Source organism: Bos grunniens, chromosome 3 (genome assembly GCF_055505025.1).
Source record: "Bos grunniens cultivar Pamir isolate PY7600 chromosome 3, Bosgru_T2T1.0, whole genome shotgun sequence".
Classification (NCBI taxonomy): Eukaryota; Metazoa; Chordata; class Mammalia; order Artiodactyla; family Bovidae; genus Bos; species Bos grunniens.
In genome coordinates, this window is record NC_141167.1 from 42,385,986 (window position 1) to 42,404,768 (window position 18,783).

At 41.5% G+C, this 18,783-nt stretch overlaps 1 protein-coding gene across 2 annotated transcripts in view; it reads left to right on the top strand.

The window, feature by feature from the left end:
* The window catches only part of PDE4B (phosphodiesterase 4B), a 669,313-nt gene that overhangs the window by 513,457 nt on the left and 137,073 nt on the right, over positions 1 to 18,783 (top strand). For both annotated transcript variants that reach the window (XM_086390409.1, XM_086390410.1), the window contains 3 exons: positions 851 to 1,045; positions 13,356 to 13,392; positions 13,525 to 13,595. In XM_086390409.1, the coding sequence (XP_086246535.1) occupies positions 851 to 1,045; positions 13,356 to 13,392; positions 13,525 to 13,595 (303 nt within the window). The remainder of the gene's footprint in view (positions 1 to 850; positions 1,046 to 13,355; positions 13,393 to 13,524; positions 13,596 to 18,783) is intronic.

Sequence of the window (18,783 nt, forward strand, 5' to 3'; positions counted from 1 at the left end):
AAAAATATAGAGAGGATGGTGGAAAGCACGGGAAAGACAGAGTACCTAAGGTAATACCAGGACTGGGAGAGAGAAAATAGACAGAGTCTACTGCTTCCGCCTGTGTGGTCATTGCTCAGAAATTGTTCAAATGAATCTGGACTTGAGGGTACCATTCCAGAGTGAGGGAGACTGACCAGAAATCTCAACAGTACTCTTTATTTTGAGTCAATAGCTGCATCCTCTCTCCTCCGGAAAGAAAGCTCTGCTGCCCTGAAGGCCTATTTGGCATTATTAGATTAATTAAGTTATTTTCTGTGCTTAAACTTGAGTATGAATGGTAAGTTGCAGACTGGGCCTCCCGTTTAATCAGCCAGTGGATGTTTTCAGGATAGCACTTTGTTCCTAAAAACATTCAGAAATATGCACATTGTATCTTTAATGAGACTGTGGTATTTATTTATGGCAGAAAGAAGTCTCCCAGCTAAGAAGACTCATTCAAGTGATAGTTGAGTGTCTGGCACTTAGAGCTGTGTTAGATGCTGTATCTGGAGTCGCTTATTATCACCAGTTCATTTTATGAATTTGTTAAAGTTATCATGCTGCTGAAAGGCCATAGGACTTTGCGCTGGGGATCCAATCCTGGTTCCACTCTTTGCTAATGACTAAACTTCTGTGGACTGTTCCCTTTATATAAAATAGAGGATTAGATGACTTTTTATATAAAAGATATTGAGGATGACTGCAACTCAGAGCTGTTTGGAGACATAAAACTCCGTGGCGTGTGAAATGCTATGTAACGTGCCCAGCACACGTGGTTCTCCGTGTATGTCAGTTCTCATGTGACTGGGTTTTTTTCTTTCTCTTTAAGCTTTGATGTGGAAAATGGCCCTTCCCCAGGTCGGAGCCCACTGGACCCCCAGGCCAGCTCTTCTTCTGGGCTGGTTCTTCATGCCACCTTCCCTGGGCACAGCCAGCGCAGAGAGTCCTTTCTGTACAGATCAGACAGCGACTATGACTTGTCACCGAAGGCGATGTCAAGAAATTCTTCACTTCCAAGTGAGCAGTAAGTACGAGCTGTCTGGCTCCCTGTCTCACACTTACCTCACCTTTAACACATCAGAGGAGCAACACTGTTCCCCTTTAACACAAGGGAAGAGGGAGAAAAAAAGTGAACAGGAGCAGAGATGACAATGATAACCACCTTAAGGGCATACATGCTCTCTTGAGTGCGAAATGTATAGAGGATCCACAAGAGTGTTTAAAAACCTTAGGCACAGTGTTTGCTTTACTTCTGTTATTGATACTTTTTAAGCTTTTGATTTTATACTGGAGTATAGCCAATCAACAATGTGATAGTTTCAGGTGGACAACAAAGGGACTCAGTCATATACATACATGTATCCATTCTCCCCCAAACCTCCCTCCCATCCAGGCTGCCACATAACATTGAGCAGAGTTTCCTGTGCTAAACAGTAGGACCTTGTTAGTTATCCATTTTAAATATAGCACCTTGTACCCAAACTCCCTAAGTATCTCTTTCCCCTAGTCTCCCCACCCTGCTGAAGTTCATTCTCTAATACTTAAAAAAAAAAATCAGCTTCATTTCCTGAACTGCTGAATCGTTTATGGCACGAGAACCTTAACAGTTTTTTGCAAACCACAATCTGACTTTGCAAGGCATGTGCAGTTTACATCAGGCTATAGCAGAGAAGGAAAGGTGGTTGGTGACATGCAACTTCTCCGAGTGGCCTTTGCTGGGTAACATTTAGTGAATTGTCATCTAGTCACATGTCTGTGTCCCTTCTCTGGAACCTTGACACAATGCCCACTTATTGCCTGGCTCCTAGGTGAGACAGGACACACTTCCACCACCCTATTAAGCATGGCTGATATTTCTGTTTTGCTGCTATTAACTGGAGATCTCTAATTTGTATTTAAAGAACAGTGACAGGGTTGTGTTACTTATTTATTGAGTTTCTGAAACCAAATAAAATTGGATGATGGAATGCGAGCCTTAAAAGTTTTCTGGGCACATGTACAATTGTTTTTAATATCATATGTTATAAAAATATCAGTAGCTCCCTAAAGTCTCCAGACTGGAAAGTTCCACTGGGCTCTCCTCAGTTGTTGGAAAGGAAGCTAAAAAGGGTCACCCTTTTGTGAAAGGGGCACAGGGTATTTTAAACCAACCAATAAGATAATATGCCCCAGGGCACTTCTACCAGCTAATTTTAATAGAAGCATGTACTCAGTCGCTCAGTCGTGTCTGACTCTGCAATCATATAGACTATAGTCTACCAGTCTCCTCTATCCATAGAATTCTCCAAGCAAGAATACTGGTGTGGGTTGCCATTTCCTCCTCCAGGGGATTTTCCTGTCCCAGGAATAGAACCCAAGTCTCCTGCATCTTCTGCACTGGCAGGTGGATTCTTTGCCATTGAGCCATCTAGAAAGCCCTTAATAGAAGCACTCCTGCCCTAAAACATCTCAATCATTGGTGGACCAAAACTCATTTGGCTAATATTTACTGACAATCAGGGCTTCCCTTGTGGCTAAGCTGCTAAACAATCTGCCTGCAATGAGGGAGACCTGGGTTCGATCCCTGGGTTGGGAAGATCCCCTGGAGAAGGGAAAGGATACCCACTCCAGTGTTCTGGACTGGAGAATTGCATGGACTGTACGGTCTATGTGGTCGCAAAGAGTCAGACACAACTGAGCAACTTTTACTTTCACTTTCTCTACTGAAGCTCACCTATGTTCCAGGCAGTGTGCCAGGCTCTGGGAGTAAAAGATGAACAGAATAGTGGAAAAATCACAGAGAAGTTAAAAAATAAATGCTATTCTCAAAAAAGTTGCATGTTCTCAGGAAGGTTACAGTTACATAAGAAAGAGGAACTCTGGTGTTATGTGGAAGGAAGCATTCAGTTAGTGCATACCAGGGAGCCCTGTTTGTTTACATATGTTATGCTTTTTAATCTTTGCCACAGTCCTGTCAGGTGGGCGGCATTATTATCTCTTCTCTATAGAGGATGAAACAAGAGATTCTGAGAAGTTGAGAAACCTACCCCTCCTATATGACTCTGTGCTACGCTATTATCCCTTGATGTAGATAAGACAGGCAGTTTTGTACAGGCAAAACTTTTGGACTCTGCCGAGGCAATGGCACCCCACTCCAGTACTCTTGCCTGGAAAATCCCATGGACAGAGGAGCCTGGTGGGCTGTAGTCCATGGGGTCGCTGAGGGCCGGACACGACTGAGTGACTTCACTTTCACTTTTCACTTTCATGCATTGGAGAAGGAAATGGCACCCCACTCCAGTGTTCTTGCCTGGAGAATCCCAGGGATGGGGGAGCCTGGTGGGCTGCCATCTATGGGGCCGCACAGAGTCGGACACGACTGAAGTGACTTAGCATGCTCTTCAAACTGCAAAGTAGAATCTCTACTAAGAGGTAGAAAACGTGAATGCAGGGTAGATACCTCTTTGCTGTAGATCACGTAGTGCTAAGGAAGTTTCTGACCAAGGCTCAAATGGAGACTTTGACAGTGAACATACCTGGAATTCTCTCTTCCACCAAAACAAACACCTTTCACCTTTCTCCTCCCTGGGCGGAAGCTGTGGCAAGATGGAGGTAATTAGAGCCTCATTCAGAGTGTTTCATGGGAGAAAGACTAACTTTGGACAGCAGCTGGTGGCTCCCCCAGACTCATGACAAACAGCTTGATGTGTCTCCGGGTCACTCAGAGGCTTCCCAGCAGATTCTAACCAAATTTAAAATTAAACTCCACCAATTCCTTACTTACAATCAAAAGGTTATAGAAATTTTGAACTTGAAGAGATCTTAAAGATCACAGTTCAACTCAGTCTATAGCTGTAGAAACAGACATCTAGTTCTGAATGACTCTGCATCCAGGGTCCCTAAATTAATGGTTAGCCTCTTTTCAGTTTTATCAACCAGCAAAAATTTCCCCTAGCTTTAGAACCTATAGAGTGTTGCCAACTTTAGATTTAGACAGATAAGAATTATATATGCAAAATAACTAGTATCATTCTCACTTAAAAAAAAAAAAACAAACAAACTTTAAAACATGGGGCACACTTTCAAAATAAAGAATAGTCCTTCCCAAGAAAAAACATTTGACAACATGATCTCATCCTGTCAAAGATACTGATAACAAAATATATTAACATTTTTGAGTGAATAAAAATAGCACACAATGTTGTTTTGCAAATATTTCAACATGACAGTAAAACTTTCATATATTTGTCAGTCTAGGAATTTATATTTCTAAACACAGCAAGAAGTAGGACTTGAATATCCAGATTCTTCTGGAATTTCATTTTATCAGGACTACGTTGGAAAATCCCATTTTACATGGGTGTGTGCTCAGTCTTTTCAGTTATGTCCAACTGTTTGTGACCCCATGGACCACAGCCCACCAGGCTTCTCTGTCCATGGAATTCTCCAGGCAAGAATACTGGAGTGGATTCCCATTTCCTCCTTCAAGGAGTCTTCCCAATCCAGGAATCAAACCCAGGTCTCCTGTATTGTAGGCAGATTTACACAGGTATCTTGAGCTAAATTGAAGTCATTCTCTCAAAGCTATTTGACCCAACTATTACTCTTCAGGATGACTTGACATAAATAGAGGAACCACAGTCCCTGAACCTCTTGCTGCTTCTCCTGCCTTCTATTCACAAAGTCAAGAGAAAGAAGGACAATAATAGAGCTGGAATCTTCACGTGAAGGCTATGGGATGAGGGCTGCAGCGTGTTCCCCACTCAGGAGTCCTCATATCCAGCACAGAAGAGTCATGAATGTACATAAGAGGTAGAACATCCTGCATAATTCCTTGGCATTAAATCTTAACAGTAGAGACCATGCTGTCTTTTTACAGGTTTTCATCTGAACTCTTTCAGGAGGAAAAATATAGGCAGGGAGAATGAATGAACAGATGACTAAGTAAAAATGTGAATGGAAAACTAAAAGGGGCTTTAACATACAGCAACAAAAGAGATTGAAAGAAGGGTTTCTAGTAAAGAAAACTAGATGACCATTGGATCCCAAAAGGAAGTTCCCCTTGCTTTCTTAGATGTGGCAATAATTTATTGATCTCTGTTCAGTTCCTGTGTTCTGGTCATCTTTAATGGAGTGCATCTATATACCAAAGGCCAGTTATATTGTCCAAAACTTTGGAGGAACCAACCTGGCAGAACCAACCTTTGATTATCCACCAGTAAAGCCACAGGGAAGGAAGATCCCTGTTTCCTTTATTTAGTCATCCTATTTGCAGTCTTATACAGACAAGTTTTTAAAGCTACTGTTGATGTGAGAAGTGATTTCTAGAGAGAGCAGTCACGGGAAATGAGATCTGAAAACCAAGAGGAAAAGTAGAAATAACAGCCCACTTAAATTTAAGACCTGTTTATTGATGGGCTACCAAAAAAATACAATGTGGTATCTAAGACTTGAGTTACAGCCATTATACCTACTAGTACCATAACTTTAAGACACTGAATGTTTTTCATAGTGTCTAAATTATCTATGAATAAAAGCACACATTTACTAAGCATTTCCTATATACTATTTGAAGTGTTTACATATTGTAACTCATTTATTCCCCTTAATGCATGAATACTATAATTCAGTATTGTAGTACTATCATTGCTTTGGTACTGTAATTGTCTTGGTGGTACTGTGACTGTCTTGGTACTATAATTGTCTTCTCTTAAAGAGGAGAACAGTGGAGCACAGAGAGGTTAAGTAATTTGCCCAGTAAACAGGGAAACACAACTCAAATTCAGGTAATCTAGATGACTAAACCATATGGATATTCAGTATATAAACAGGCTAAATAATGATGAAAAATAAAAATAATGATACAAATCTCTGCTCTGCCTACCTTTCCAGCTTACAAAAATTATACCCATCCTTTCTTTGAACAAAAACTTGCTTACATTTAAACACCTTGCAAGCAAATGAGACATCTTCTGTGTCTTCAAGGGAGCTAAAATATTAGTAAATCAATGTGCTGTACTTAGTCACTCAGTCATGTCCTACCCTTTGCGATGCCATGGACTGTAGCCCACCCGGCTCCTCTGTCCATTGGATTCTCCAGGCAAGAATACTGGAGTGGATTGCCATGCCCTCCTCCAGGGGATATTCCCCACCCAGGGATCAAACCTGGGTCTGCCACATTGCAGGCAGATTCTTTACTGACTAAGCCAAGTCAATAGATAGTTGTAATATCTTCAGAAAACGGCAATGGTAGAAAGGGATGCCCAGGACTTTGAGAGATCTGGCCTGGCAAAGTGAGAGGCCTACTTTGAGGAATTACAGCTAAACTAAAGGAATTAGCAGAAGGGTGTGCAGGAAGAAGGGCCATGTGCTCACCAACTCTAGTTCTCAAGAATGTTTTGGGGAACCACAGCTCCGTGTGGCTCAGGCAAAGAATGCAAAAAGATGAGGAAGTGGTGAGAGACTTGCTAGAGAAATAAGCAGGACCCTCACCAGGAAGGGCCTGTGAGGACTTAGCATTTATGCTGCCGGCAAGCAGCCTGGAGCTACTAAAGGCTTTTAAGCAGGAAGATACATAATCAGACAAAAGTTTTTGAAAGATAACTGATTACAATCTAAAGAACAGTTTGGAGGGTGGACAAAGCCTAAAGCTATTTCCAAGAGCCAAATGGGAGGGGCTTTGGTAATTTACGTAATAAAGGATTGGATTCTATGTTAGAACAGATCTAGTGGGCAATTAATAAATATTTGCAAGTTAGGATCCACAGGTGGTAGTGGTTGACTGTGGGATGAGAGAGACGCAGGTTTCAGCCTTGACCAACAAGATCAGTGCTTACACCATTCCCTAGGGTCAAGGACATTCCCTTACCACATGAAATAAAATACAGGAAAATGCTTTGTAACTGTAAAGTACAATATAAATATTAGTGCTCTGGATTTTAATGGGGGCAGAAATGACTGTCTTAAAGAAGTTCTCACCAGTTGGAAAGATAGACATGCAGTTCTTTAATTATAATAATGATGATACCTACTACTAATGCAAGTAACTATTACAGAAGAGCAAAAGTGCTTTTATGTGCCAAGCACTGTTGTAAGAGTGGTACATACATAATAACGCATTTAAATCTCACGTTGTGAGAGTCCCATAGTTTGTAATAGTGCAGCTGAGAAGCAAACCAAAAGCCGTCTGGCGGCAAAAGCTGTACTCTTAACTACAGTATAGTCTATTTCTCTAAGACAGCCTAAAATCAATGTTACAAAAAAAAGTACAAGTAAAATTCTGCATGTAGATAGGAAACAGAGAAAGGTGAAATTGATAAAGTCCAGAGTGTAGCAGTAGGAAGAAGCATTTTTGCTTTCTAGAAAAGTATTTCATTGTTGAGAGCAGACCCACACTCAATTAAGACCCACAGAGTTGTTGTTTGGTTGCTAAGCTGTGTCCGAGACCCCATGGACTATAGCCTGCCAGGCTCCTCTGTCCATGGGATCTTCCAGGCAAGAATACTGGAGTGGGTTGCCATTTCCTTCCAGGAAATGGGCATCTCCCTGACCCAGGAATCAAACCCAAGCCTCCAGCATTGGCAGGCAGATTCTTTATCACTGAGCCACCTGGGAAGCCCATTAAGACCCTCAGAGTTGCTGCTGCTGCTGCTAAGTCGCTTCAGTCGTGTCCGACTCTGTGCGACCCCATAGAGGGCAGCCCACCAGGCCCCGCAGTCCCTGGGATTCTCTAGGCAGTACTCCAATTAGCCTACAAAATTGTAATGTGCTGGGTTTGTCGCTAGATGGTGCTCGTGCCATGGTTCTGAATATCTGGTTTTGTTCCTGTGGGATAGTGCCCTCTCTAGTGGTTTGGGCAACTAACAACTACATCAGTTTCTATAATCAATCAAGTATTTTGTTATATTCATTCCCTTTTCTTATTCATATATCAAATTATGATTTAAAAAATTTGAACTAGTTTTATAAATTATATGGCTGTACTCAAACAGAAGTTTTTTTGTTTTCTTATCTACAGATTATCTGATCGTTTCTATAGCAGTTACTGTCTGACATACAGCCTTAGCTTTTACAGTTCAAATTCTTCAAGGGACCCAGTGCTCAGGATCTGAAAATTCATCGCTTGCCTCTGAATGTTCTACTCTCATAAATTTCAGAAGTTTCATAAAAAAGTGATTTTGACACAGGGCCCTCTGAATTTTTTTATTTCAGTTCATTTCAGTTCAGCCGCTCAGTCTTGTCCAACTCTTTGCGACCCCATGGACTGCAGCACACCAGGCCTCCCTGTTCATCACCAACTCCTGGAGTTGACTCAAACTCATGTCCATTGAGTTGGTGATGCCATTCAACCATCTCATCCTTTGTTGTCCCCTTCTCCTCCTGCCCTCAATCTTTCCCAGCATCAGGATGTTTTCAAATGAGTCGGTTCTTTACATCAGATGGCCAAAGTATTGGAGTTTCAGCTTCACCATCAGTCCTTCCAATGAATATTCAGGACTGATTTCCTTTAGGATGGACTGGTTGGGTCTCCTTGCTGTCCAAGGGACTCTCAAGAGTCTTCTCCAATACCACAGTTCAAAAGCATCAATTCTTAGGCACTCAGTTTTCTTCACAGTCCAACTCTCACATTCATACATGACTACCGGAAAAATCATAGCTTTGACTAGACTTACCTTTGTTAGCAAAGTAATGTCTCTGCTTTTTAATATGCTATCTAGGTTGGTCATAACTTTTCCTCCAAGGAGCAAGCGTCTTTTAATTTCATGACTGCAGTTACCATCTGCAGTGATTTTGGAGCTCAAAAAAATGAAGTCTGTTACTGTTTCCATTCTTTCCACATCTGTTTGCCATGAAGTGATGGGACCAGATGCCATGATCTTAGTTTTCTGAATGTTGAGCTTGGGCTACCTGCTGTGGGTCCATGCCTGAGCTCCACACCAGCTGAACCCAAGTTGGCCCAGGTGCCCGTGTGCTGCTGGCCAGGCTTCATACTCGCTCACTGTCTGAATTTTTTTAACCCGCCTTGAATCATTAGTTTGTACAGTTTTAGTAGCTCCCTATTCATGCAAAAGTATATCAGCTTTTGGCACTATTTATGTGTGAAATTTGCTCATATTATTTAACTTTTGTTGGGAATTTAGATTCCAGAAATCCAGGAGCCATAGCTGATCTACTTAAGTCTAACACTGTCACTGTATTCCCAACTCACCCAGGATGTCTTCTGAACAATATGAACTTCACAGGAGAAATCTGAACAAATAGTAGGCTATTTCACCCATCTGAAGTTCATCCCCCCAAAAAAGCTTGGGAAGGGGCAGTTCTTGTAACATCTCACCACCCTGCATTTATTACAACTGCATGTCTCTTCACTCTTACTCTGTCTCTAGTTTTCACTCCTCTCCAAGAACCCTGAGGTTCTTCCTTTGAATCTCTCTATATACTCCCATCCATGAAGCCACTCTCTGCCATTACTTCAATGGTTGCCCATTGTTGTAAGTAAGTCCTAAATCTCTAGCTCTAATCCCCATATTTTAGTCTTCCCACTTGCTATTTCCACCAGGATATCAATGAGTATCTTAAAACTCAATGTGTGAGAAAGTGACACATCTCCTCCAACTCCTCCTCACTTTTTTATTTCTACTCATGACTTCACTATTTTCCCAGATACCTGTTCTAAAAATGAAAATAGTGTTTCTTTATGAACCGTATCCAACTAATGCCAAGTCCTTGGCAACATGTTCAGGGTCTCTTCCAGTTGTCTTTGCTTGTTTCTTCCTCTCCCTCACCAAAGTCTTCTCATCTGACTGACAGCAACATCCTTCCAACCATTCTTCTTGGCGCTGTCCTCGCTTCTGTCTATCTTTCATGCCCATAGCATTTTGCTTTCCAAAGCACTTTTCTGTTCGCCTCAGTTAGCCAGTTCAGTCACTCAGTCGTGTCTGACTCTTTGCGACCCCATGAATTGCAGCATGCCAGCCTCCCTGTCCAACGCCTGGAGCTCACCCAAACCCATGTCCATCGAGTTGGTGATGCCATCCAGCCATCTCATCCTCTGTCATCCCCTTCTGCTCCTGCCACCAATCCCTCCCAACATCAGAGTCTTTTCCAATGAGTCAACTCTTCTATAAGGTGGCCAAAGTATTGGAGTTTCAGCTTGAGCACCAGTCCTTCCAGTGAATACCCAGGACTGATCTCCTTTAGAACGGACTAATTGGATCTCCTTGCAGTCCAGGGGACTCTCAGGAGTCTTCTCCAACACCACAGTTCAAAAGCATCAATTCTTTGGATGGGGTCGCACAGAGTCGGACACGACTGAAGCAGCTTAGCAGCAGAAGCAGCAGCTTTCTTCACAGTCCAACTCTCACATCCATACATGACCACTGGAAAAACCATAGCCTTGACTAGACAGACCTTTGTTGGCAAAGTAATGTCTCTACTTTTGAATATGCTATCAAGCTTGGTCATAACTTTCCTTCCAAGGAGTAAGCATCCTTTAATTTCATGGCTGCAGTCACCATCTGAGTGATTTGGGAGCCCCCCAAAATAAAGTCTGACACTGCTTCCACTGTTTCCCCATCTATTTGCCATGAAGTGATGGGACCAGATGCCATGATCTTCGTTTTCTGAATGTTGAGCTTTCAGCCAACTTTTTCACTCTCCTCTTTCACTTTCATCAAGAGGCTTTTTAGTTCCTCTTCACTTTCTGCCATAAGGGTGGTATCACCTGCATGTCTGAGGTTCTTGATATTTCTCCCAGCAATCTTGATTTCCAGGTTGTGCTTCTTCCAGCCCAGCATTTCTCATGATGTACTCTGCATATAAGTTAAATAAACAGGGTGACAGTATACAGCCTTGACGTACTCCTTTTCCTATTTGGAACCAGTCTGTTGTTCCATGCCCAGTTCTAACTGTTGCTTCCTGACCTGCATACAGATTTCTCAAGAGGCAGGTCAGGTGGTCTGGTATTCCCATCTCTTTCAGAATTGTCCACAGTTTATTGTGATCCACACAGTCAAAGGCTTTGGCATAGTCAATAAAGCAGAAATAGATGTTTTTCTGGAATTCTTTTGCTTTTTCCATGATCTAGTGGATGTTAGCAATTTGATCTCTGGTTCCTTTGCCTTTTCTAAAACCAGCTTGAACATCTGGAAGTTCACGGTTCACGTATTGTTGAAGCCTGGCTTGGAGAATTTTGAGCATTCCTTTACTAGCATGTGTGATGAGTGCAATTGTGCGGTAGTTTGAGCATTCTTTGGCGTTGCCTTTCTTTGGGATTGGAATGAAAACTGACGTTTTACAGTCCTGTGGCCACTGCTGAGTTTTCCAAATTTGCTGGCATATTGAGTGCAGCACTTTCACAGCATCATCTTCCAGGATTTGAAATAGCTCAACTGGAATTCCATCACCTCCACTAGCTTTGTTCGTAGTGATGCTTTCTAAGGCCCACTTGACTTCACATTCGCCTATCTCACCGCAAACCTCATTTCTTCTGCAGAATTAAGCACCAATTCCACAACCGTTGTTCACAATGTCCATAATATGAGTGTGGGGGACCTTCGAGTATTGTCCTCTGCAAATGTCTGTTATGTACTCAGCTCTGTCCAAACAACCACCAGGCATCTCCAGGTCCAGTATTTTCCCATTTCAGGACCTCTATTCTTGTATTGCTCTCATTAGAAGCATCTACCATCCCTACCTTTTAAAGCCTATACTTGCAAATTCATTTCAAATACCACCTGTTCAATCAAACCTTTCCTGTCTTGTCTGATCTGTAATTAACACTTCTCCTTTGTACCCCCATTAAGTATCTATTGTTCATATTCTCATTCTATATTTATATGATTTATACTATCTACTGCAGTGTTTTGGATTTTTTTTTTTTTTTTTGTCTCCTGTTTTAATTTGAGGGGATCGTGAACTCTGTCAACCATGAATTTAGTCAACCATGCAGGGCCATCAAAAAATAGGAAAACATAATGGTTAATAGCACAGATTTTTGGAATCTGATAGTCTTAGTTCTTCCATTTATTAGCTATGTGCTGGTTAAGCAATGGCTTACCTACTCTGAGCTTTGATATTATCTATAAAATAGGCCTAAGATTAGCTGCTTCAAGTCTTCTTACAAGAGTTAAACGAGGCTTCCCGGAGGACCTGACAGATGGCAATCATTCAAAGAATGCTTAGTCTTGTCAGTGTTCTTTTTATAGTCACTGTACAAAGCAGATGCACAGAAAGTTTACTAGATGAAATTGAAGGGGGACTTCTAGCTAAAAACCACAGTAGAACAGAAAATATTGTACTAAATGAAACCCTAAAATAAAAACCCACACTAAAGAAGAGGTCCCCAAGGATACAGGTGTTATCCAAGCCTGGATCCCAAGGCCTCACCTGATGCCTGGTGCTGGGCAGGTGCTTAATAACCATTGGTTGCACTCTGATAGCTAGCAAATAAGTGCCATATTTGTACAGTGATCGATGATACAAAGCAGATGATCAGACAGTGAAGGAAAGTCACTGTCCACTACTTTCTGCGCAACTTATGATTCACACTGTGATAGCAAATTGGCCCGATTATGTGTCTACAGCTCAGCCCAGTGTGTCCTCTAATGGTTTTAATGGAGATCTTGCTATGTGGATTTAAGGAGATTTATCAAAGCCTGTACCAGAGAGAGAAGTCTCCTGAAAACACACTTCTGAGTATTCCCAAGTACAGAATTTATGTGGCTCAGCTCAATCAAATCTTTGGGACAAAGTGAGAGATGGTGATATGATAATAGTAGGTTCAATCCCTACACTCCCGTAAAAGCTTTTCCTTGGGTACTTTAAGAAAAAAGTTATATTAAAAACAAAAGTAATGGGATTCCCAGACAGAAATCTGTGTTTAAATGGCATTAAGGCTGTGGTTCAAATCAACAAAAGCCAGGAAATCCAAAGTTAACCTTTATCCAGACTGTTAGGCCATTTTTTCCAGCCCTGTGTGTGCCTGTGAGCAGCCCTCCCTTTGAATTTCCTGGCTCTGGCAACCAAAATCCACAAATCGCTTTGAATTACAGTTCTCTGGGTCTGCTATTTAATGAGAATATACCCTGAAGATATAAACTTACTTGCAAGTGTTTTTATGTGTAGCCACTGTAAATCTAGGAGCTATGAACCTGGTGGGTTTTTCTTTTTTCTTTCAAGGTCCTGAAATTCCCATCTCTGCCTAAATCAGTCCTGCCTTATATCCAGGTAGAATGACTTGTCTAACATTTGTGTTGCTAACACCGATGAAGTTTAATGACAGTTTATATGTCATAGTTATAATGCAAATACATTTTAAAGTTTTTTTTTTTTCTCTCTCTCTCTCTTTTCACCAGACATGGCGATGACTTGATTGTAACACCTTTTGCCCAGGTACGTATCATGCTGCCTGGCTCATTCTCACTCTGTCCCTGGGTATAGTTTCTAAGAGTGGTCTGTGAACCTACCTAGCCCTCTCCTTTTGTTCCTAACCACTCCTAACTGTGGAAAATATTTTCCTTTTAGGTCCTTGCCAGCTTGCGAAGTGTGAGAAACAACTTTACTCTGCTGACAAACCTTCACGGAACATCCAATAAGTAAGCACACATATTTGTGAAGTTATGAATCCCTTCCAAAAGGTGAAACACTGAATAGCACTAACACACACAAACACACAACTTAACACTAATGAATGGAAATTTGTCCTCCTCTCTAGGTTAGGGTACATGATAACATTTGGAAGTAGGATGGATCACCATAGTATTTTAGAACTGGTATCACTTCATGGCAAATAGATGGGGAAACAGTAAAAACAGTGGCTGACTTTATTTTACTGGGCTCCAAAATCACTGCAGATGGTGACTGTGGCCATGGAGTTAAAATATGCTTACTCTTTGGAAGGAAAGTTATGACCAACCTAGACAGCATATTGAAAAGCAGAGACATTACTTTGTCAACAATGGTCTGTCTAGTCAAGGCTATGGTTTTTCCAGAGGCTATGGTTTTTCCAATAGTCATGTATGGATGTGAGAGTTGAACTATAAAGAAAGCTGAGTGCCGAAGAATTGATGCTTTTGAATTATGGTGTTGGAGAAGACTCTTGAGAGTCCCTTGGACAGCAAGGAGATCTAACCAGTCCATCCTAAAGAAAATCATTCCTGAATATTTATTGGAAGGACTGATAGTGAAGCTGAAACTCCAATACTTTGGCCACCTGATGCGAAGAACTGACTCGCTTGAAAAGATCCTGATTCTGGGAAAGATTGAGGGGAGGAGGAAGAAGGGGACGACAGAGGATGAGATAGTTACATGGCATCACCGACTCAATGGATATGGGTTTGGGTGAACTCTGGGAGTTGGTAATGGACAGGGAGGCCTGGTGTGCTGTGGTTCATGGGGTCGCAAAGAGTCGGACACGACTGAGTGACTGAACTGAACCGAAGACGTTAGAAATTAGTCCAGATCTTATTAATCTTTTTATCTTTAACACTTAGTAAACAAGAGTTTAACAAATGAAAGGATGAGATTTTTTTTTTCCTTTCTCCTTTTGTATTTACTGCTTGAAAATATGAATCAGTTCAGTTCAGTTCAGTTGCTCAGTCGTGTCCAACTCTTTGTGACCTCATGAATCATAGCACACCAGCAACCCTGTCCATCACCAACTCCCAGAGTTTACACAAACTCATGTCCATTAAGTCAGTGATGCCATCCAGCCATCTCATCCTCTGTCGTCCCCTTCTCCTCCTGCCCCCAGTCCCTCCCAGCATCAGGGTCTTTTCCAATGAGTCAACTCTTTGCATGAGGTGGCCAAAGTATTGGAGTTTCAGCTTGAGCATCAGTCCTTCCAGGGAACACCCAGGAATGATCTCCTTTAGAATGGACTGGTTGGATCTTCTTGCAGTCCAAGGGACTCTCAAGAGTCTTCTCCAACACCACAGTTCAAAAGCATCAATTCTTCAGCGCTCAGCTTTCTTCACAGTCCAACTCTCACATCCATACATGACCACTGGAAAAACCATAGCCTTGACTAGACGGACCTTTGTTGACAAAGTAATATCTCTGCTTTTTAATATGCTATCTAGATTGGTCATAACTTTCCTTCCAAGGAGTAAGCATCTTTTAATTTCATGCCTGCAATCACCATCTGCAGTGATTTTGGAGCCCCCAAAGATAAAGTCAGCCACTGTTTCCACTGTTTCCCCATCTATTTCCCATGAAGTGATGGGACTGGATGCCATGATCTTAGTTTTCTGAATGTTGAGCTTTAAGCCAACTTTTTCACTCTCCTCTTTCACTTTCATCAAGAGGCTTTTTAGTCCCTCTTCACTTTCTGCCATTAGGGTGGTGTCATCTAAGATATATGAGTACTCATCAGTAAAGACCATAAATTCTATTAAAATTATTTTGGATTAAGCTATTAATGAGTTCAGAAGTTCAAATTTAAGATTAAAAGTAGCAAAAGGTCAGGTCCAAGTTGCCTATGTTTTGGTAATATATAAACAGATGCATGTAATTTGATGATTAAGAGTAGCACTATCCTCTCTTCTTTTTTTTTTTTTTTTTTAATTTTATTTCATTTTTAAACCTCTCTTCTGTCTTTAACAAGCTACATAAGCTTGGCCATTTCAACTAACATGGCTGAACTGTGGTCACCTTATCTGTTAAATGAAAGGTTTGAGCTGATCATACTGCAGTAGCTTTCTCCTCCAAAATCATTTCAATCTGTGGGTCTAAGTGCTATGTCGCTCACTATCCAGCAATTTAACAATCATCGCAGAAATCAGAAGGTTATAGAACAAAACTTCCCTGGTGTTTCAGTGGATAGAGTCTGCCTACCAATGCAGGGGACACAAGTTCGATCCCTGATCCAGGAAGATTTTATGTGCTGTGGAGCAACTGAAGTCCATTCATAACAACAGCTGAGCCCATGTGCCGCAACCACTGAAGCCTGTGGGCCTAGAATCTGTGCTCTGCAACAAAAGAAGCCATCCCAATGAGAAGCCTGCATGCCTCAAGAAAGAATAGCAATGAAGAGTGGCCCCTGCTCACTGCAACTAGAGAAAGTCGTGTGCAGCAAGGAAGACCTAGCACAACCAAAAATAATTTTTTTTTTTTTTTTTTTTTAAGAAAAGGAGATCATAGAACTCGTGATCCTGGAATGGTAGGGCCAGAGGAGAACTTTGAGACCATTGATTCCGCAGCTTTGTTTTACAGAAGGAGAAATTAGGCCCTCAGAAATCCAGCAAGTTGCTAACAACCATACCATAGGCTAAAGACACACCAGGACAAAACCTTAAGTCTCCTGATTTTTCTAAGCTAGTGTTCACCCTGTAGGAAATCCTGTCTCTCTAGTCTTTCTGAAATTATTCTTCAACCCTCTGTTTTGCTTTTATCCAAATTTTTATTGAATGGCGTTATTAAAAGTAAGAGTAGACCCTACCTTGAAAGCTAACTTTTCCTTTCACTGTTCTATCATTTTTCACGGGGGCTTCCTGTGAGATGGTCCTGCATATTTCTATGGAGTTTTTCCCATCATCAGTTTCTCCTCCTCTGAATTATTCTCCAAAGTGCCACTGTAGTCATCTTTTTCACTACTATGTGGCTGTGTCACTTTCCAGCTTCAGTGGTTCACTGTCTAATCATTAAGATGAATGCAGGTGCTTGGCCCCAAGGGTGTCTTGTGATCTAACTCAAGCTAGTTGGATTGATAGTTGATCGAGTTTACACTGGATGCAGTATACAGGAAAGCTAGAAGCTTTCCCAACCTCATTTGCAGTGGTGAAGTGAGTAAAAGTCGCTCGGTCATCTCCGACTCTTTGTGACCCCATGGGCTATACAGTCCATGGAATTCTCCAGGCCAGAATACTGCAGTGGGTAGCCTTTCCCTTCTTCAGGGGATCTTCCCAACCCAGGGATAGAACCCTGATCTCCAGCATTGCAGGCGGATTCTTTACCAGCTGAACCACAAGGAAAGCCCTCATTTGCAGAGGTGCTCTGTGTTTATTATTAAATAATTCTCAATAATATTTAATTAAATAATTAAATAAATACTCAACAAGTATTTATTCAGATACTATTCATCCACGTATTTTTGTTTGTACTTAACAAATATGTATTGAGCACCACCTTGTACCAGGCATTGGTGATATAATTAGTGACCATAACATACAAGTTCTCTGCCCTTTTCAGGATTTCCATTCTAATGGGACATTCCCAGAGGTACAGAGGTGTACAATCAGACCAGGAGTCTGGCCACATGACATCACGTTCTATCATCTGCGTCATGTTTGTTCCCTGCGTGTTCTATTCTATATCCTAATCATGGACTTACTGTTCTCACCTCCTAAAGTGTCTCTCTCCACCTTCCATTGATTGTGCCACTGAATCTTGCTGGTCCTTTATACACACCTCTGTGTCACCTTCACCAGGATGCTTCCCCCGACCCTGTCAAGCCTGGCTGAGCATCCTTCAGTGACCCCAGAACACTCTGCAAATCATGGATGGGTCTTTGCCACTCCTACTACTAGACTGTGTGTCTTGTAAGGACCCTTGAAAATTACATTTTCTTTTCCTTGACTCTCTAAGAATTAGCAGAACACCTGACAAATAGTGTTTGCTCCATAAGTATTCATCATTAATTCTCTGAATTAATAATTGTTAGGGAAATGTTTTGAAAATTACTTTTTCAAAAGTGATCCTTTCTGTTTCCCCACTTTTTTTTCTTTACAGAATATGGCTTCTGGGGCCTTATTTATCACTTCCTAACTCAATTCTACCTATTGAAAATTATGTGACTTGGGGAAATTATTTCACCTCTCTGGAGCTCAGTTTCCCAGTCTATAAATAGGGTTGTTCTGAGAATGAAATTTGTTGATATTTGTAAAGCACTTATAACAACTTACAGCACATGGTAAGTGCTCAATAAATGTGAATTATTGTAAGTGATGGTTACATTTCTCTTGCTGAAGCCAGAAATAGTGTGACTTTGGAGTTTTCATGTCCATTATCTCAGTTATCATCACCATAAATAAGATTTGTGATGTGACAGGCATGTTGCCTCTGCTCAATGGACAAGGAACCAGAGCTCAGGGAAATCAAATGATTAGTGCAAAAATAGCTCACTTCTGGAGACATGCCAAACCAGTCCTGAAACCTGGCATCCTAATTCTTGCAGTGCTCTTTTGTAAGAAAAACTCAGTTTTTTCCTTCCTGTGTGGTGAGAAACTTAGTTCTTCCCACGTGGGTTCTGTCTTCCTGTGAGTCTTCTTTACTATCCACACAAAACACTTCATTTCTGACATGTCTGGTCACCAATCCATGCAGATTTTTCCCCACAATTACAAGCAAATGTTGGACACCAACTGAATGTCTGATAGTTTAATTCAATCCCAACACTCTCTACTTGGAGATAGCGTCAGATCCCATAAGTGCTCAGTCCCACAAGATTGCACACTGCCTTCCTCCCCACTTTTCAGACACCAGTCACAAGCTCAGATTATCATCTGTGCTTCTGATCACACCAGCTGTAGATTCTAATGAATCTATGTCTATCCTATTTCAACCTGTATCTAATTTATTCTAACCCACCCCTCCCCCAGGTCTCATTAATTTGCCTGAGCTGCTCACAGAATCTAAGGAAACACTTACATATGTTTACCAGTTTAGTAAAGAATGTGATAGAGGATACAGGTGAACAGCCTGATGAAAAGACACACAGGGTCGAGCCTGGGAGGGTCCATCCTCATGGAGCTGGGGTGTATCACCCTCCTAGTGTGGATGTGTTTG